The sequence below is a fragment of the Pipra filicauda genome, unplaced genomic scaffold (assembly GCF_003945595.2).
Source record: "Pipra filicauda isolate LSUMZ 115617 unplaced genomic scaffold, ASM394559v2 scaffold84_size4826128_pilon, whole genome shotgun sequence".
Taxonomy (NCBI): Eukaryota; Metazoa; Chordata; class Aves; order Passeriformes; family Pipridae; genus Pipra; species Pipra filicauda.
Genome location: NW_024105031.1, coordinates 2,571,485 through 2,593,463, shown reverse-complemented (window position 1 = coordinate 2,593,463; position 21,979 = coordinate 2,571,485). Strand labels below are relative to the sequence as shown.

At 35.5% G+C, this 21,979-nt stretch overlaps 1 protein-coding gene across 1 annotated transcript in view; it reads right to left on the bottom strand.

Annotated features, from left to right (window-relative positions):
• Nucleotides 1–21,979, bottom strand: part of TBC1D5 (TBC1 domain family member 5) — a 319,386-nt gene that overhangs the window by 59,723 nt on the left and 237,684 nt on the right. Inside the window, exons 14-15 of the mRNA XM_039390635.1 lie at nt 20,790–20,932; nt 14,322–14,428 (exon numbers count right to left, since the gene is read on the bottom strand). Of these exons, the coding sequence (XP_039246569.1) occupies nt 14,322–14,428; nt 20,790–20,932 (250 nt within the window). The remainder of the gene's footprint in view (nt 1–14,321; nt 14,429–20,789; nt 20,933–21,979) is intronic.

Genomic DNA, 21,979 nt, shown 5'->3' with positions numbered 1-21,979 from the left:
TAAAGTATCTTGATTGAATGAATGCATGCTGAAGGACACTATTTGGAGATGCAAGTAAATATTTTTAAGTAAAAAAATTTGCATAGAGATGTTAACAAAATATGAGAGAGGTACAGAGAGGCCCTTTAAAAATCAGAAATGGCTTAAATAATTTCTAGTGTAAGAGAAAACAGAATGGTAAGTTTCTGCATCATGATCAGATATATTGTATAAAAGAGATCTAAATACTTTTCAAGTATTTGCTCTAATGGTTTAATCATTCACAGGCTGTTGCCATATATTCTGATCTGCCTTCTTACATTCTGCTAGTAGTAAATATAGTTTTAATGAACTATGCAATGACCTTTCTGAAACAGTCACTCACAGGTGACAGTATATTATATTTTTGACAGAGTCAGTCTTCAGCTGTTACAGTATATTTCCTCTCCAGGTTTTATTATAGACTAGAGTATCCACTGTCTTATCCTCTCATCTACATACATGTAGATAACTCTTTTTCCTTGAAAACCTTATTTTTGGAGGAGGATGCAGAAGTTGCCTTTTAAAGACCAAAATATTGCATGTGCACAAAAGGAGAGAAGATTTAAAGAGGTGGTAGATACCAAAGGCCAGGATAATTTATGGGGGCATATTTAAGGGTGGGAATTCCCAGATCGCTTCCTGCAGTTAGACTTAATCTTGTATGAAATTTCTCATTTTCTTTGGAACCATAATAAAGATTTCAAACAAACATGCTATTTGTAATGTTCATTAAAAAATGAAACAACTGAAAGCTATTAGACAAGCATTAAAAAAATCCTCATCTATCCTACCACCCACATTGTAACGGCCGTTCTACATTTTTCGTCTCCTGTTATAAAAACAATGTTTGCATAACTCTACCTATTCATATAGCTTGTAAGTCAGTCCTCATCAACTGACAGCAATAACAATGAATCAGCTTTAGTTACTATTGCTCTAGTTTGGTAATTCAATACATTTCTATGATAATCAAATCCAAACTGACGTGATGAGGGTAACTGATGATTCTGCAACTACTATCTGAGTAATCAAACAGAGTAACTTTTCTCCCATAAATTAAGTAACTTCTTTCTTTACGTGTCTTGATGGCCATTTAAAACCAGGTGGAAGAATAAGAGATGGTTAAAATAATGGGCACTTCTAAGTCATAAGACAGCCCTTTGAAAAATACACACTACTAGATGCTAGCCAGATTTGCAATTAGCTTCCAACAACTTGGCATCTATTGAAAGTTAACAAAAACAACGAATTTTCTTTTCCACTACCCAATAAATAATAAAAAAGATGATTACACATTGCTTCTGAATTAAAAAAAAAACCAAACCAGCAAAAACAATAGGAAAAGATCATATGGAACAGCATCCTGAAACATATTTATGTAGAAATGACATGCAATTCAAGACACGAAAGGCTGATCTACTTTCTAAGCACTTAAAGCCATTAATAGGAATAACGAACTCAAACATATGAATGAGAAGCATTACTTTCATAGGGGCCTATTTAAATTCCTATGAGGTTTAACCATATCAAAGGAAGAAGCAGTTTAAAGTACTATTACATGCAGTGAAAAAAAAAGCCCTCAGAAAAAACGCTGTTGAAAAAACATTAGAAATGCAAGACAGTAAATACCAAGGTTTACTGCTGCAACTCCTTTTGTAGCACCAATGAGATCTCCTTTTGGAAAATTTCAGTGTTTAAAAAACCTCAACCAGACATATATGTTAGCAGACAAGTATCTATGAAATATCACCACAGAAAATTTAAATACTTCTGAAAACTGAAATTCAGACAGTAAAAAATATGATTTTATGAAGATTATGATCTTTATTTCATTGTGATTGTCCTTTAAATTTTCTATTCTTTTCAATCATTTCAGTAAGTTAAATACAAGCAGCACAAAGGAAAACCCACACAATGACAATGTTTCTTGCTTAAGAATTTTAAACTAACTCCTCTCTCTAAGCATCCAATTTGATGTGTCCCCTGTATTATATTCCACATATCAGAACTAAAGACTAAACAAATTTATTTACAAAAAACACAGCTATTGTTTAAAACATTCACAGCAACCAGTTTTTTACCTACAGAGTGCAATTTAGAATGATCTGATTTGTATTTTCATTACTTAAGCAAGTAAAGTTATTCCTTTAATTTTTCAATTTATGTAAGTATTTTTACTAGTACCTCAATAAAATATTTTTTCTTAAAAGGTTAATGTTAAATTGACAGTGAAATCAATCCTTCAAATTAGTAGTTTGTTGAATCCCCCTAAGAAATTGTGTAAGGGCATTATACAGATTAACACATATATGGTTTTCTCCTTTTAAGGAAAGAGAGAGCAGAAATCAGAAAGAAATCTGTGCCAATACTATAACCCCTTTTCCCCACACCCATTTTGTAGGAGCAGTTTGCTGGATTTATAATTCTTCTAATCCTAATTTCTATCTAGTGACTGTAGTTTCAACTGTTAGAAAATGCCCAATTTACGCTTTAAAAGGACGATGTATGAAATTCAGATGTAGAAGCACACAGAGAAATTGATGTGATTTTGGACTTCGTCTCTTCAAAATGTACTAGCCACAGCCCAAAATGAGAAAGATGCCTTAAAATGTCCCAGGTATCTCTGAGGCACTCCTGCCTATGCGCCCTTCCTGGCCTAAAAGATGCCCTCCCTCTGGCTCATTTGCCTGCTGAAGTCCTCTCCCTGTCCTCCTGTCTCTGTTCCCAATCACCACCAGACTTGACTCACTCCAATTCCCATGGCTGGCAGGAGATTCTTGGGAACTTTCTATTTGCCTTTATCCTCGCCCAGGGACATGAGATAAGTTATACCCACACCTGCACTCTTCCTAGGCCGTGGGCTGCTGCTGTGGTCAGAATTGCACTGAATGCAGCAGAGATTCCCTAAACCTGCATAAACTGCTGAAAAGCAATTCCCACCAGCTAAGGATCATGCTCCATATGTTCAAAATAACCCCTTTTTCTCCCTGGCCTCTGGAGACATCGCATGTCACATTACGCACGGAACAGACAGGATATAGCAAAGCACACTTGCGTGTGACAGAAGTCACAGGCAGGCTGTTCTACAACATACCTAACGTTTCGCCACCTGAATACACAGTATTTTTAAAAGTTTACATGCAGGTGCAAGTGGAGGGATCTCTATAATGCTCTTCTTTCTTAAGGTATTTTCTTTCCTCCCTTTTTAGTTTTATTAACAGGAGAAAACCCAAATACAATTTTGCACTAAATCTGAAGGTTCAGAATAAGAGACAAGAATGAAAAAAGATTTTCGATATGTCTGATGAAAAATGAGACTTATTTTAGTGAACATGCTATTGCCTCAACACCAAGGGAAAAGCACTCGTCATTAGAGAAATGAATTGCTCAGCTGTTTATAAGGAAAAAGCTCTGGGGGAATTTCTCAAGGCCCAAACCACAAAGCATTGCAGGGTTATGCAAACATATGTTGCAGATGTTTTAGGGTAGACAGGTGGGAAAACCTTAGCTACTGAAAAATATTCCACTTAATAGATTGTATCTGAAACTAGATAACCTCAGTGCAACAGAGAAAAAACCAAAAACAGCAGCAGTGAATTCCACATCCAGGCAGCAATAGGCTTACCAAAATTATCATCTCACTAGTGTCAAATGGGACTTTTTAAAACTAATTTTTTCTAATATATTAAACAAATACTACCAAACATTTGTGGTTTTTTCCTAAACTACTAATATTTTACACCAAAACTAAAGAGGAGACTGAATCAAATATATATAAAAAGAAGACAAGGATAATGATGCAGTGTTGTTCTATTTTTAAACAATTATTTTTAAGGAGCTAATATGCTCCTTTCCCCTCCCTCTTCAGCTGACAAGGCAATATTGGATTCTTTCATAATTCTTGTGCTGCCTAAGTATTACACTTCTTTTTTTTAATTGAAGTTCTATTATTTTCCCTTTTATTTATTTCTAATGAAAGTTGGAGGATCATGTGACTGTAAATTCAGTAAGGACTGGGAGGTCAGGAAAGGTTTACCTTTTCCTGCTAGATCGCCTATGCTTCTTTCTTCAATAATGACACAAACATGGCAAAAATTTGGACCGGAAACAGAGCTGAAATATGGCAGTTGAGATGTGGATAAGGAATATATTTTGTTCAGTTAAGCAGCAGTTTTTCTATTAGGCCCTAATAATTAATATGAAGTGCTTACTAACTATAACCTAATAGCCTAGAGAGAGAATTTCACCGTTCCTCTTTTTATTCTTTTGTCAGATATTCAAGCAGCTGTCTCCATTCTACATGGCCAGACTTACACAGTATAAGCAATGGCTTAACATTAAAGATACATATCACAATATTTTGTATACTAAGAAACCAACCCACCCCAAACTCCAGAGCACCAAAAGCAAATGCCATTCCCCAAACAAAACTTCCCTTTCACCCTCTAATTCTCCTCTTCCTTTATTATACCTTCTGCAGAACAAGCAACCTGCTGGAGCACAAATGGTATTTCATCCACCTATGAACCCATGAGTTAAATACTTATTAGGATAAAAAAAGCCCCAGTGAGACATTAAACAACATAATGTGCTATTGCCAATTCAAAAGTGGTTCAAGGCCAAGAACAAGATATTAGCTAAAACGCAGGCTGATAGTCTGTGTCTATCAACCCTGTGTATGAAAGCAGCACACTATGAAGGGTACCCTGAACAGAACTAATAAAGAACTTCCTTTAATCACGGGAGTTAGGAGATTCATGCAGTAATACTGGTGTTGGCAAAGGAAAACCATAATCCTCAAACTGGGAATAATGCTTCCTGTTTACATTTTTCAGAAGATGCTAAGGGTCTCAATCGTGGAACTTGTTAGTTACAATGCAATAACAGGATGAAGAATTATCACATTTAGTCGTTTCTTAAGAAAATGAGTGAGTTGGGTTTTTTTCTTTTTTTCTAAAACAACAAAATTTCCCAGAAAGAACTGAAAAGGAAAGAAAATTCAGTTAATTGGGTCAAGGAAGGAAGAAACCCCTGAACTCTGATCAAGCTGAAATAAATTATCTCCAGTTTTGTTATGTGACAACCCTCCATTCCCCTGGCAACTAGAAATTTCAGACACTAGGAAGATATTTTAAATACTGTGGGTTATGGTCTGTTTTTAACTTCATACATACTTTCTCTCACATGGGCATTCTATGACAAGAGATGAAGAACTGAAAAAAATAAAAATGAGATTTAAAAATGCTTCTGTGACTTGACTGAAAGAAATTTCTAGTTGTGTATTTTTGGTTTCTTGTCCTAACCACTTGGGAAGCCTTTTTTTTTTCATTATAGTATTACAGCCTATTGCGATTTAACAGGTAGACCAAATCCTACCAAATCAGTTTTTATTTATATTCCAGACAAAAAGACTCCAACCTGCCAACGTTCAAGTTCATAACCTGCGTAAAATCCCCATCTTGCACCAACAGAATCGCTTAAGTACCTTTTAAATCTGCCTCTTAATTTAGTTGCCTAGTTTTCAGCTGAACCCTTGGTTTTAAGAAGTAAATTAACTACATAGTAAGGTATAAATCTGACAGTGTTCAGCCCTACCCCATGACAGATTTATGCTCTGGCATCTTGCAGCCCTGCACGGTTGGAACAGGAGTTTTACAACATTGTGGAGGAAAGCTCCAGGCTTTTGAAAGGAACACACAGCAAGCGTCGCTTTAAACCCTGGAATGCTCCAAATTATGAGATTTAAAATATGACATCTTTATGTACAGAAAAGCTCCCACATTATGGTTTTATTGGCACTCGTTTTGGACAACCTGCATAACTCACTGATGGCTTTGTGAGTAATGCAGTTATCTAAAGCTTATACTTATAAAACCCTTATAACCACACTTAGAGCATTATGTCTTCTCCAGACACATGCTTGTACACAAATCTCACATATCAGGGAAAAACAAGAACATTTTAAGGTGCTATTTGGTTATTTCTGCTACGTGGAAAAGAAACAGATTAATTTATGTTCTGCATGTAATGTGCTACGTAAACCACTTGAAAAAGGTCCCCAGGGGAGTGAAAAAAGCTCATTCACAGAGCCCCATGCACACACCACAGCAAAAGGAATATGACATCCAAGTCTTTTCCTCTGAAACACAGAGAGAAGCTAAGGTCTTGATGCTGCGGGACAAGCAACTCCTTAGGACTCCAGTGATGATCCTGCAGAGCCATTTTGATTACTACTGCTCTTTAAAAAAAGAAAGGACAAAGACATAACATCTCCAAACCTAATTTTCCATAAAAAGTTACAGCAAAGGATAGAATGTACAATTCCCAGTTCTATCTTGGTAAGTATTTTGCTCTTTCAGAGAAGCGCTTCCCAATACAAATGTACTCAATAGCTTTGATTACAATTAATACATTAATATTTATTATAAAATATGTAGGTATACAAGCAGTATATCTACACATATCAGAAGAAACTGAACTCAAATTCCATCATAACAGATCGGATATGATTCAGTAGTTAATCTTTCATACATTATTGAAAAGTTATGAATCTATTTTTATATAACACAGTTTGTATTTTGAAAATTTTAGTCAAATAAATTATGATATGGAGAACTTCTGATTAGGTAGAATTAGAGTACTCTAAGTGCTTCTTTTTGATAAGCTACCTTGCAAACGAGAAGTGATTAATTGAATTGTCAGGTTGCACATAAGAACCATAATCAACTCACTCTAATACTGTTAAATACATTTTATTAGTGTAATTTTATAAGTAACATTATTACTCTTAAGGAGAGGGTCAGGAGCTTTAGATGACTTTTTAAACAGAAGTAAACGAATAATTTGAAAGAAACAGCTCCGAGAAATTCAAAAGCAATCAGTTTTATTGGTAGCTAAAGTAATTAAGAGCTTAAAGTGCTTCAACTTCTTGCGTTAGCGTCAAGTACAATCAGAATTGCTTTTACTTTGCTCTGAGGATATCAACTTGCTCAAACAGAAGGAACAGTTTAAAAGTTCTGGCTTCCAAAGAGAACTTCCTCTTCCATCTTGCCTATCTAAAGTACTTGCCCTTATCATGACAGAGCTTATGAATTCCCAGTGAATATTATCGGGAGTGCTGACCAGCACAGGATTCCCTCACCACTTCCGAGTTTTCCCCCATTGCCCCTCTGGCCTGAACGTGATGTTGCCACATCTCATGCCTTCTGATTAATACGAAAAGACACCTTGATAAAAAGTATAATTAGGAAATCATCAGAGATTATTAAAATTGCAAACACTGTTTTTTTATTTGTGTTTGCAATTGGCCCAATGACTGATTACCAAGTAGTTGCCTTGCCTATTTATTGAAAAATGCGTATGTTACTTGTTATTGAATGTTAGCTAAAAATAGGAACAATGGTGCCTAACTCACCTTTAGCCATCACCTCTGGAAGACTAAGCACCTCTCCACCTGCCAAGAAATCCCCAGCCACAGTACCCACTCCTCCCTGCCCTCAAGGCCAATGGCTCTCCTTCCTGTTGGGCCACCCAAGAGAGGCAAGGAGAACAACAAAGTCACCTTGCTGGGGTCTGCTCTCACTGCCAGCAGTGGACTACAGCACCATCTTGCTCGGCCCCACACAGAGTTGGGACAAGTCCTTTGCATCTTACCTGTGGCACAGCTTTCTCTTAACTATGAGAGGTGTCACTGTTCTGGAAACTTGGCTTTAGTCTGTATTTCCCACCATGTTCCTATTAATTTAACAATATTTGTGAGCTCTTAACCACAAAGCTGGCCTGTGCATGCAATACTAAGGAGAGAGCAACACTTGGGAACTGCATCACCATTGGCAATCTAAGAGATCAAGTTTCTTCCTTGAGTGACGACTACTGTGTTACGTATGGTAGTGAGGAATGAGAAGGACTTAGAAAGCTTTCTCATTTGAAAAGTCTTGACTAGATGACTAATTAACCACTTTCCAAGTTTTTTTCCTGAAAATATTGCTTGCGACATACAGGATACATTGAAGTTGTCCATTTTGTGGTGGGTCGATTAAATGGTTAATATATTAGTGGAGATTGCAATGAACTTTGAGAGAGCTGAGAAAGTTATTGTACTACGAGTATTGACCACATAGCCTTTTTATATTTTAAAATGCACAGGTGCACTGGGAATGAAGGTTTTGAAACAAATTTACAAAAATGAAGCGGATTTTTAATTCATGGTACACTTACTATTTTTATGTGGTACTATGGCAACATGGTTATTCTAAGTAATTTATCATTAAACTCTTAGCCGCCTGTCATACCTTATTCTATTAATGACAAACAATAACTGAATATTTAAATCAATAATTCTTAAAACAAAGCATAGACTATCTTCTTGGAAAATGCAAGTTTCTGATTTTAAGAACATGAACAAAGAACAAGTTAGTATCATGGTTTTTATTTTAATATATTGCATATATTAAAATATATGCAATTCTAAGTCATATAGGCCCACAATAAAAAGCTTAGTATGCAGTTACAAAAAAAATTGTATCAATAAATCAACTGTATGTTGATTTATTTAAAGTGAGGTATTTAGATACAGTTAACCTTATTGTATTTGCAAATGGGAATGCTAGACCATCAAAATGCTTGAGTTCCCTGAAGGAACTGAATGTGGTTATAAAACCAGAGGCTGAGTTGAAGATGGCGACACATTTTTTTCATAAAAATCTATCTACCATGCATTAAACATACAAGATCTTAAACTTACAGAAATTAAGGCAAATAGAAGTTTTCTGTGAATCACTGAAAGTAAATGCATTTATTTTTTCTTTCTCCTAAGTCCTCGTCTCCCAGATAAAGAGATATGTAGCTAGCTTTTCTGGAAAAGCTTGTTTCTTTTATCAGTCATATCCCATGTCAAGGCAACTTTGTATAGGTGACGTTACTTGTACTGCCACCTCAATACTGCATCGGGATATTCATTATTCCCAGCTTCCTGATAACTTACTTTTCATGTATCTAACCCCTCCAATGTATTATTGCTTCTGAAATATCAGTCACATTCTTCATGATCAAAACTAAAAAGCAAAAAGCAAATGTTTGTTCAGAGTCCCCCTCCCCCTTGCTGGTACCCCTGCACTGACATGGACCTGCACCCCAGCGGTACCTCTGTGTGGAGGTACAAATTAATGAGCTGCTAGTGCCCAAACAGCGCCAGATCCCGACTTCTGATTGGCTGCAATCTGGTCATTAAAGAGAGGCAATTAATGCCAGATTGCACACACAATGCTAACAAACAAACAAAACAACCCCAAACCTGCTTTTCTCCTGCCACAAACGGCAAAACAACAATACTGACATAACGGCAGCGTTCAAAGGACAGTTGCAGCTCTGCAGCAGCACCTCAGTTAATGAGTGTATAGAAAAGAATTTATCTGAAGAAGAAGAAAGTGAAACTCAACAGCCTTTCAGGCACATGAAACCAGCTTGGAGAAAACTCTGAGATGGTGGCAGCTACTTAAGAAGAAAATTCAGCTGAAAATAAATGTACAAAGAGTTCAGTTCAAAATTTCAGCAATGTGTTTTCTCCTTGTCACATTGCTCAGATAGTGAGTAGTGTTAAAAGCTAGAATGCAGATTTTTCCAACTAATCGTTATATGAGTGATCATGACCATATTTTATTGCTTAAGTTTTCTGGCAGTACCTGTAATTCAAGTCACAACGAACTAATATGACTTCTTTGAAATGTCATGTATGCTTCTCCATGGATTTCGCTAGAATTTTATATTATCATATAGCCACCTTCAGTGTCAGCAAATAGCTTAAAATACTATGTTGAGAAAATATCAACAGCAGTAACTAGAGTATTATTAGCATAAGCAACAAATTAATTTCCATCAACCAAGTACATTCGTTTTTTCCCTTTTTTTTTTTTTTTTAAATTGCTGGCTTATGATAAAAGGTATCTCCACTGAATTAAGCTCTTAACTAGCTTGTTCAATGAATAGGGTAACTCACCATGCTAAAATATCTGAAAGTGAACTTATTTTACAAGAATACTAAGAATAAATACAATAAAGTTTGAGACAAAGCACAGTTGTCAGGTTCTTAGTATGCGATGCAAAACTGTAATATTCTGTGTAGTGCTTTAGTTTTTCTAATAAGTCATTCTGATAAGGTTAACACTTCAACATAGCAAAACATACAAATACGAACACCCAAAGATGAAAATTACTTTGCTTATGTCGCTGTATTAGAATTTTATTTGCTAAAGGGTGAAAGCAGATTTTCAAAATTCACAGTTAACTTAAAACAATAGTTTTAAACCTTTTATTCCTAGCCCTGGTTGCCTTCAGGAAGGAAAGAACATCTGGCTATTTAAGGAACACAATATGTTCACATTTTCTATGACTTTTGTTTCTAATTGGTTTTTTTAATTTTTTTTTTATTTGAACAACTCTAGTTAGAACTATGTTTTTTAATCACTTTATATTTTTCCACTGCCCTATCTCCGTATCTCTACTTCTTAATTTTGCAGCCTTTGCTTTGAAAATTAACAGTGCTCAGTGGTTTTGATAAGGAAAAAAAAAGAAGAAAATGAGCCACTCATGGTGTATTAAATATGCAGACACACACCTTCAGTAAATGCTTTTGGATATACATAAAAGAACCTTCCCTTACTTTTTCATTTCACATATACATACTTTTAATAGCCCATTCTTCCATAAGAAGCTCTACTTTTATATTCAGAAGGACTGTAAGTGCATAGAAGTTGCTTTAATATAAATAATTGAGGCAATTATCTGTTCAAAGATTAGAAATGTGAAACAAATACTCTGCTAAGCAGGTTAACTTATCACCCTATGCAAAGACAACAACACTGATTTGAGCTTTTCATTGCACATTTTCCTAAAGAAATGGAGCTAGCCAAATGCAGAGAAGGCTGAAATTCAATTATTCTGCATTGATCCATACTCATGCCTGTAAAATTAGTATCTCTCAGGCCCCCCCTCAGAGGCAGGTGCATTAACTTGTTTTCAGCTATTACAGTTGTGTGTATTTCTCTTCAGCGGCACTGAAAAATATCAGGGATGTGGTATCTAAAGTGCCCTCTCAACTGCCAACTGGGGTTCACAAAGTGAAAAGGAGAGCTGCTTGCAAGCATTAGGGTTTCGTAGTTAGCGGCAAGCACTAATGACTTGTCATATTATTTTTAATACTGGATAATGTTAAGGCTTCTGGTAAGGTTTGATTCCACAAAACGTCAAGAAATTGTACTTGTCCATCTGTAAGAAAAAAATGCCACCTATCTTTTAAGTATAGCTTTCTGCTGACATTTAGGTTGCTCTCCTGGTGATGACTGCAGTGAAAAGAAGCAAACAAAATGTGACAGGTTCATGAAACCAAAGTTTAGCTCTCCTGATAGACTACAACACAAATAAGGAAGAAGGAGGTACCTGTTATGTCAGATCAAGGAAAATAAAGAAATAATAGATGTTATTAGATGTGCAAACCCAGATCATCTCCAAAATTGGAAGTTACAGATGGAAAGGACGTGTCAGGTCCATCTATCTACTTCATCATTTATGACAAGATCGTTCCTTAAGAACCTTTCAGTTTTATGTACATACTACCAATCTTTCTTATTCCAAATACCCCACAACATTCCCTGGGTAAGACTTTTTGGCATTTACCTAGCTGCAAAAATAATATGAAAGACAATATATATTAGCAAACCTGCAAGAAGCAGATTCCTGTTTGTTCCTGGCCATGACTTCTAAACTGCATTTCTTGTCCAGCTGAGATTTAAAGCTCTGAGGAGCAGAGACCAAGCCTCTCTCAGGTGTTTGGAACAACACTAAACATTCTTGGTATGTTCAACAAATAATGAAATAAGCCATTGGACCATGCAACAGTCTCCCAGAGAAGAGTTCCCTGCTTTCACATATTAAAACCCAAGTGAAATCTTGGAAGAAATGCCACACAATTCACAACAATTCAGCCCTGGATAAGGAGAGATAAAATTGCACTGAACCAAATGTAATTTCCTATTAGAAACCAGAAGCTAGTGATGGAGAAATGCACAGGAAAACATCAAAGAAGGAAGAAAAATCATTAAGCACTGAATTTGTTAATCACCACTTACAAGTTACACTACTAACTGAAATCTCCTTGTCATTTCTTCCAATCTCCTTTTACCTGGAATAAGGGCAAACTGAATTATTTTCATGCAGATAGCAAAAAAAAAGGTATTATAATTTTCTCACTTATATTGGTATATAATCTGAGCACCAACGTAGACTCCTACGGCACCCATGATGCCTTGTTAAGTCTCCCCTTTCCTTCCATGGAATGAAAAATTTTGACACGCTTGGAAAATTTTTATGCGTAGGTCTTACAGAATACCCAGACTTCTATTACAGAAATATGGAAAAAAATGGATTGAAAAAACATTAAAAATGAATTGAACAAACAAAACATATTTCTTTCTCAGACCAGGAGTTATTTTAGAACGATCCTTTAGAACATTTTTACTTCCTCACTGTAAGAAGTCCTGATCTTTTTACGGAGTCTCAACCCAAAGATCCAACGTAAAATGGAAGGTGGCTGAAGTTCCTTAGTCTCTTCATTCTCTAGAAATCACAGCTTCCTAACCTTCACAGTATTTCCCAAGCAGATACGTATAGCTCAGAAATGAGGAACAACTGCAATTTATCGTATTTAAATTGACAAAGCAACAACCATTCTTTGTATCGAAGAACCTTAAGTTCTCAGTCACCTGAGCGAAGGGAGAACTACATGAAAACACAGTAGGAACTACATCCAGTATTTTTCTGAAAGGTGTTCAAGGCACACCTGAGAATGTTAATTAATAGAACACCAGGCCTTATGAACCTGACAACTTCATTCTGTTGGAGACAAGAGCATAAGGAGTGGAATAGTGATCAAGCCTCTTTTGTGGGAAATGGGTGGTTTATTTTTGCCCCCTTCAGCTGATATCTTCTATACTGCCTAGTACTTTTTGGAGGACAGTTGAATAATTAGTAATTATCTTTTAACATATCTTGTTCAATAAATGGCAGATTACATATTGAATTCAGTTTGACATCTTAGCAAAATTTTCCTCCTGCTGTATCTTTCTTCTAAAAAATATTTCTATCTTATTTTGCTAAGAAAGTACATAAATAAATGCTGGGCAGTCTGATTTCATAGACTGTTGCCAAAATCTTAACAAAGATTCCTAAGATCTAACGTTAGAAACTTTCTTACATACTGAAAACATGATACACTTTACTTCTCATCATGAAAGAAATCTTTGTGCCTGAGAGGAATGAAGAAAGCAGTTGTAAGGATGCAGACTTCTGCAAAAAACTGATACAGAAAAAACAAAGAGACAATTTTTTTCTTAATCCATAAGAGTGTAAACATTGGTACTGAATGAAATTTTGCAGAAGGCAGTCAGAGTGCAGAAGTGATGAATTTTTTGCTTTCAAAGATGTTGTGCATCAAGAAGATGAGGGAAATCAGACTTTACACTGGCAACCTACTAATGGGACGTGTACAAAGACAGTTCGAAACCAGCAGCACAAATTCTGCTATCTGCCAAAGATCTGAGTATGCAAAGATTACAGTGTACAGCTTCATCTCAAGCACTTTATCCACTATACTGTGGGTGTCTCTTTTATATTATACCCATACACATACATATGCCGTTCTAAAACAGCAAGAGGTTTGCTTTTTTTTATAGATGAGTATATCAGAAAGTGTATGCTAGTAATAGGTGACATAAAATTTATGAATTTATACATTTTATTCATGTGAATCTTTACAGGCTGTAACACCAGACTCTCGTTTTTAGTTGAAAACCATCACATAACTATGTGTAGTAGTGCTTTAAGGATTAACAGTAATTAATCCGCAGAAATCCCATGAAAAAGGTCTTTCAGATGAAATTGCATGATGGTTTCTATACAGCTTACTAGTTTTTATATAGTAACACTACTGTTTCCCTCAAAAGTATACTATATCATGAAATATGTCTGTGCTGAGTACCAAGCAAAGTTATTTTAAAGAGCACGAATATCTGCAGTATAACTCCTGGATAACTTTAGCAAAGTGTCCTTTAAAGTATCCTTTAAAGAAAGCATAAAGGAACTTGTTTCTACTCTGTTACCAACTCTTTCTTTCAGCTGTTTTGTTAGGTAAGAAGAAACTTGAAACGATAATTTAGTACCCAAAATGTAGGTTGTTATTAACTTCATAGCATTTCGAGCATTTTATTACAATGATTTATTCCCTGTATTTACAGAGCAAGCAATCTCACCTTTGGATCTCGGAGAAAAAGTGCTCTTAGAATAAGGGAGTGAACATCTCCAATGGGTGGATAATGCATCAGAAGTCCCAAACAGGTCTGATAATTACTTGAAATCACTACAATGAAAATGAAAAAAAAAAAGAGAGGGAGAAAAAATATTACTATCTTATTTTGATATTCCAGTATTACCTTTTCCAGTAAATTCATTACAGTTGAGATTCAGCTGTCTTTTCCCACATGGTCTCTCAGAACTCAAGCAGGGCTGAGAGTAAAAGAAGATATTATATAATCAAGCTTCATGACTACACTTGGTCCAATATAATTATGAAAAACGCTAAACGTACCACTTTGTCATAAACATTTATGTTAGCTCCAGATTTAGATGCCTAAAGCACCTAAATGTGCACCTAAAGCCTGCCTGAGTCAGTGGAGGTCAGGGCAATACATTGAGTGGAGCCTGAAGAACTAGTCTTACACTCCGAAATGGACACTGACTTTTCAGACATCAGATGTCTACAGACATCTAAATTTAAATTTGATAATTTGTGGCTATGGTTTTATGATAACTTTGCCCCACTCTGACAAGTCTTTGCTGAAATATCTATGTTTTATGTTGTTCTTATATACACATACACATACACACACACACACACACACTGATACACACACGTAAAATTATGTCAACAACTCCTTGTTTTCTCGTAAATCAGAAACTTCACAAAATGGTCAGGAAAAAGGGAAAAGACTAGATTGTAATGTCATAAATAATTAAAAATATATTATACCATCAACTTTTTCAGAGCTTTTTCACTTATTCAGAAAGTTTATCATTTTGTTCTAATTCTGCTTGATTTTATCTGAATCTGTGTAAGTATACTCTATGGCTCTTTGCTTGTTGTTGTCATCTTCTTTTTTTTTTTCCCCCAAATCAATCTAATTATGAGTGCAATTATTAAAGACATCTTTTCAAGCAGGTCTATGTAAACTACTTCATTTCTTTTCCACCATCTAAATCCAGGCAATCCATCTGCCACAGCTGTCAAAGCAATGCCTGTTAATGACGCTTCCACTGCAACATGAACACAGCCTTCAACAATAGTAATTATAAATAAATTTCTAACAAACTTTACTATCCTGAGAACTTTAGCTATAGTACAAATACTTTTAATTAATCAGGGTCATTGTAAACACAAAATTATTTTGAATCAATAAAAGGCAAAATAAAGGACCATTTTGCAGACAGAGAAATTTAAATGTTTTACTTTTTTCTTTCATGTGAATAAGCCTCATATCCTCCTGCACCTTACCTCCTTCAACAAGAGGATTATGGGGAAAAGATGCAGGACTGGGCAAAATGAATAATTATAATCTGTGTAAGGAACCACTTTATCATCTTCATTTCCGTTGCTGATCCGACAGCTTGTAATTTCATACATCTGCTTTCATTTGTAAAGCACTCACTTATCCTACTCATTCTTTATCTGTTCTGCCTGTTCTTTTTCCTACCCTTTGTTTTTCTTGTTCATATTCAGGTACCTGCTTTTTCTTCTTGAAGTCACAAAGCTGGCATAATGAACACAAATACAATGGGCTCCGTCAGAGTTCTTTCAGAGTATAATACGAGCACCACATAGTACATACCCAATCAAACTCTCATATGTAAATCAAATTTAAGATGCTGAACTGCAGTTACGATCATGATGCCTTTTTACCAAAGCAAATAAAAACAGTGAATATTGATATTAAATGCTAAATAGTTTTATAAACAGTAGACAGTAAGACCAACGTGTTTCTCTTTTGAACAGATCGGTATGTGTTCTATTCAGCAATGTAAAATGGATTAAAAATATCCATTCTTTATTTTTCCTGGAAGAGTTCTTTGCTGTCTTCAGGTATAGAGAAAAATAAATATTAAAAAAACTAATTTATTTTAATGGTGCAAAAAATAAAAAAACTCCTGACAAAAAAACCTTGCTATTCAAAGAAAGTTACAAAACTCCAGCACTACAGAGAGGAAGACTGGATAACTTTTATATACATATTTTTTTTTATCTTCAGGGTTTTCCCCACATATTCAGCTGCTCCCTTTTCATGTAGAAATCTTTACAGAAGAGAACACTGTTACCAGTGCTCTATTTGCGGGGAATGCTGTTTTGCTGAAACACCTCTTGTTTCAGAGTGATCCGTATGCTGCCCATGACCTGGCAAATGCGCTCACAGCCCAGAAAACCAACACTATCGTGGGCTGCATCAAAAGCAGAGAGGTCAGCAGGTCAAGGGAGGTGATTCTCCCCTTTTACTCCGCTCTTGTGAGACCCCACCTGGAGTACTGCATCCAGGTCTGGGGCCCGCAACACAAGAAGGATGTAGACTGGCTGGAGCAAGCCCAGAGGAGGGCCACAAAGGTGATCAAACAGCTGGAACACCTCTACAATGCAGACAGAGTGAGAGATTTGGGGCTGTTCAGCCTGGAGTAGAGAAGGCTCCAGGGAGATCTTATTGCGGTCTTTCAGTATATTAAGAGGGCTATGAGAAACACAGAGAGAGTCTTTACCAGGGCCTGTAGTGACATGACAAGGGCCAACAGTTTTAAACTGAAAGAGGATAGATTTAGACTGGACATAAGGAAGAAATTCTTTACTTTGAAGGTGGTGAGGCACTGAAACAGGTTGCCCAAAGAAGTTGTGGATGTCTCATCCCTGGAAGTGTTCCAGGTCAAGTTGGATGGGGCTTTGAGCAATCTGGTCTAGTGGAAGGTGCCTCTCCCCATGCCAGGGGATTGGACTAGATAATCCCTGAAGGTCCCTTTCAACCCAAACCATTCTATGGTTATTGTCTCATCAGGACAAAATGTATAATATTATACAACAGAGTGGGAGTTTTCTTAAAAAATACAGAGAAAATACTAGTAAAACTGAATATGCCTATTGGAGACAAAAGGATTTCTAAGAATCATCTGTAGGATAAAGTTTCTGAAAGGAGACTCTGTGCAATACAAATTTATCCAGTCTCAGCAATAGCTGAATACTGCTGAGGTTCAATGGTGAAGTATCTTACATTGTGTCCAGCAGCCTTGTAAAAAGCTTTACCTGTGCTTTTCCTTCACTTACTGGCTTAGTGACAGAGTCACATCTGGATCCACTTTCTATTGCAAACCACAAGTTCTTTCTTCTCCAAAGAAGAATGCTACTGGTATTTTTAGGGAAAGGAGTAGAAAAACTCCTCTACATAGAGAAAACAATCTTACTGTCCTTTGATAAATATTTGTTATTCAGTGCCCAGAGGAATATCAAATTGCTTTATCCCTTCTGCTTTAGAAGAGACTCACATTTCTCTGTTGGTCCAATAACCATTCCTGGATACAAGCAGCAATAATAGTGGTGGGAAACCTGAAAACTCACTGTACGGTCCTCAACAAAGTCCTAATTTTCTAACACATGTAATTTCAAAGGAGTTAAATGTTTGGTGTCACTGATCCTGTATCCAGATGACTTCCTAAGACTGGAAGGGTGGGACTACTTCCCCCTGCTTCTTTATGCATGGTCACGTTCTCTTTAGTAGTCCCTAAACTGAGTTAAACATAGATAATATGAACATCTTGCACTATAACAAAAATAACTAATCAGTTCCTCTAAGAAGTGATTGTGGCTTCTTATTTCCCTCAAAATATTCAGAGTGCTTTTAGACATAAAAACTATTTTCTAAAAATGGCCATACCTAGTCTTCAAGTGGAAACATGATAAAAATATACTTATTCTAACACTGATCAGTCAAAATTAGCTCCTGGTGCAATTAGTTTACTACGCAAAATATAGACAGGTTTTCCAGTTTGTTCATTCTTGCCCTTCTTGAATGGAAGTATATAAAATACATCTATTTTTGCACTACGTCCTTCCTTCGATTCTGATTTCATCAACAACTGCATGTATATCCACAATAGTGAAAAAAAATTAAATATCCATGCTTCTCATTTGACAGATTAAAAAAAGTATTTTTTTTGCATTAATTTTTCCAAAGAAACACAGGAAATAATTTCTTAAAACTCACAGATACTCTGGTACACAACCCTACACTTGGCTTGTGAGGATTATCACTCTACAGACAAAGCTCTGCTTGGATACCGATGTAAAACCGAACAGAGCAGTTTAGAGAATGGCTGTGTATATGATTATGTATCTTTAATCTCTAAAATATATAAACAATAATCTGATATTCTAAATTCTCAAGGAGAATTGAGTAATACAGTGTTTGAGTAACAGAGAATTTCAAAACTAAAATAAAAATGAAAAATATAGCAGAAATAATGCTTTCTTAAAATCATGTCTTTGAGAGCATCATAATAGAGCACAGAAAAAAAATCCATCAATTCTCAAAACAGCAACTTCTCACCCATCCCTGAATGTGGTGGTATAAAAGAATCTGCATAATTTCTAAACTTTCAAATGCTTTCAGTACTGTATTATTATAATTGATTATTTTTAACACTTTTATAACATAATATCTTAGAAACTCTATTATTGTTCCTATTGTTCCAAGGTTTTTAAACTAAAAATTTCCTAGTGGTTTATTTAAAGATGATTATCATCATTGGATAGCTTCAGCTTATGTTTCTTTTCATCAAATGAAGAGAAGCTCTTATAAACTTATTTGATTTGAAAATGTGTTAAAAATTATTACAACACAACTTTGAACTCTGTTCAAAGCTCAAATATTATCAGCAATAGAAAAATGAGGAAAAATGGAAAACTTTCCTATTACAGATATGTGAGAAAAACTTTCTTTTATCAAATCAAGAACTGTAGACATAGCTATAGTTTGAGCTTGACTTTGGAAATATATTCAACTTTACAGTATTTATGACTCAATATTTTTCTTCACCATTCTGTTATGTTTAGAGTAACTACCTAGGTCCAGCTACAGAACACGAAGTTACCTATTACAGAAACAGTCAGTGTATGAAGTATTAGCTGTCCTGATGAGATGACTCTGCCTCTCATTTTGGCAAATATACTCCACTGTAATGCTATTTACTACTCTATTTACTAAGCCTAGGGAGTTCAGAGTAAAAAGAGAGACTGATTTCATACAAATGCCTGGAACACATTTTTAGCTCACATTTTAGTTAACTCATACTGATACTTGTACATGAGCACCACAAATCAAAAGAAAACAAACCCAGAACTTTCCTTCCCCAAGAACAGAGGGGGTTCTTACAAGCACGGTTCTAATATGATTTTTTTTTTAATGACAAATAATGACGCAAAATAAAATACTGATGTTAAGACACATTCTTACATGCCTATTCACTACACACCTCTACCAAAAATTTTAAGATTCCTTCAGTTTACTGCACATAAACAAGCAAGACTTAGATTGCAGAACATAATGACCTGGAATCAGATCATCCTGAAAGAGCAGTATTAATTTTGAAACCTCTGAACAGAATTAAATGTCCACTTCTTTGAGAGGAATGAAAGGTAGCTCTATATGCTGCATGTTTATTAAAAAGTAATTAAAAAACACATGAAGGTAGGCAATGGAACGACATGTACATTTAAAGTACCACGTTATATTTTCAAGATTGGGCCCTAAAATAGGAACCACAGATGTTGGTAACTTCCTGTGTCCTAGAATACAAAATTGTGTCAAATATGTGACCTTGTTATAACCTAAAGCTTACAGATGGTATATACTTAACTCTGAATAGCATGCTATAGAATTCATATACTTAATGACAGCCATGCATCTTATTGCAAAATGTATACTCTGTTGTGTCAGTCGCACACAGATTTTTTTGCAGAATATAATGGGACAGAAATAAATGCCTCAATTAATCATTATGTAGCTTTCTCCTCCCATTCCCAATTATATAAGCTAATAATTTCTTGTTTGTCCTAACTTAATATATTTATTGATCATCACTAAACTATAAGAATTCACCTGCACACATATTTCAGGTGTACTAAATCAAAATAAAATAAATTGTAATTTTTTAAAGATGCCATTCTTGCATAGAATAAACATACTCTGTAATTGTTACTAATTTTTGCATTTCCTTCAAGATATATCTCCGAAAATTATGAGTCATTGTCTTGTGCATTTTCTCCTTTCTCACAGGGGAACAGCATAAAAATATTTCTAAGGTCACAGGGAGGCTTTATTCAATTCATCAGCTTGGTCGCAAGGTGGAGCTCTATACATACCTGTATCACTTAACAGCACATAAAACCTGCAACTCCATATAAAAACACAGAACTACTCAGAAAACAAACCTGCATTTAACTCCAAGACACAATTTGTTTCATAAATACAGCAGGCCGTGTCTGATAATAAATAGCTCCTCTCCTAGTATTTGGAACGATTTTCAGTATGTTAAAAAAGTCACAATGAAATTTAGCATTTTTTTTAAGTTCTCTTTTTCTTTTAAAGAATAGGTTTGCATTCTTTTTAAAAAATTGTAAGATAGTTGATACTTACAGGCATCTCTGATATATAACAACATGGCTACAAAAATGTAGTCAACTAAATTCAGGGTGATACTGTCAGCAAATAGAGCATCCCAGACAACCAGAAGGTCCTGAAGTGGGAATTCACGTCCAAACAGGAGCCTTACCCATCGCCTGAAAAAAAAAGGAAAAGTTGTATTTCCCCATTTACCAAGTATGATGAAGTCACTACATATATCCCAGGATCAACTACTATCCAAAACATTTAACTGGAAAATTTTGCAAAGCATCAAGATCTGTGATAACCCACTTAACTGTATTTGTGGAAATGTTACTGCATCTACATCAAAGAAATGATGTATTACAGACTATAGAAGCCTCACTGACTAATAAAATGATTTGGACTTATCAATCCCATATACCAGATTTTTGAGCATTTAATGTGATAGTGAACTAGGATGAAAGGGAGAAAATGTTATGCAAGAATAGCATGGAATGGCAAAAACAGGAGGGTGAAGCCAGTGGTTTGTTTATGAGAAGCGCTGAAAAGCCCAGCCAAGTGAAAGCCAGTTCAGAAGCAGATGCCAAACAGCAGTTAAAATGGACCAAGTCACACGTACTGTGAAGGGGCTTACATCCTGTTATGGATGACAGTGTTTGCAACTCCACGTAAAATATGCTATGGATGCTATTTTCATTAAATCTAATTTAAATCTTTACCAGATTTAGTGATAATCTGCATGTAGACTATACCGTTAATTCCTGTTCACCTCTGTGCTGTTTTTATACCTAGCAAAATGTGAAAATCTGTCTTATTAAATGCAATATTTGCTTGAATCTGGAAGCTTGAGATGTAGTAGAACAAAACTGTTTCTCTAGATTTCTCATTTCTAGTTCTGGCTCTTATGCTGACTTACTTGGTGACCTCAGGAAAGGTACTTCCCTCCCTTCCCTATTCCAGAACAGACCCACTGGCTTTGTACCTTTTTAGGTAGGATTATCTAAGGTCACATTTGAAAGAGCTGAAGAATAGTTAGTAACGTTAATCCTGAAATAGTCATTATGAAATGGACTTAAAAATAATGTATTACATTTTTAGCTGGGATATGCAAATAGCTACGCATGTGGAATCTGTTTACTCAGTGGCAAGAAAAGATTGATTGCAAATTTCTGCTAAGCAAATTAAGTCATTCTTTAAAACTCACAAAAATTTCTAAAAAG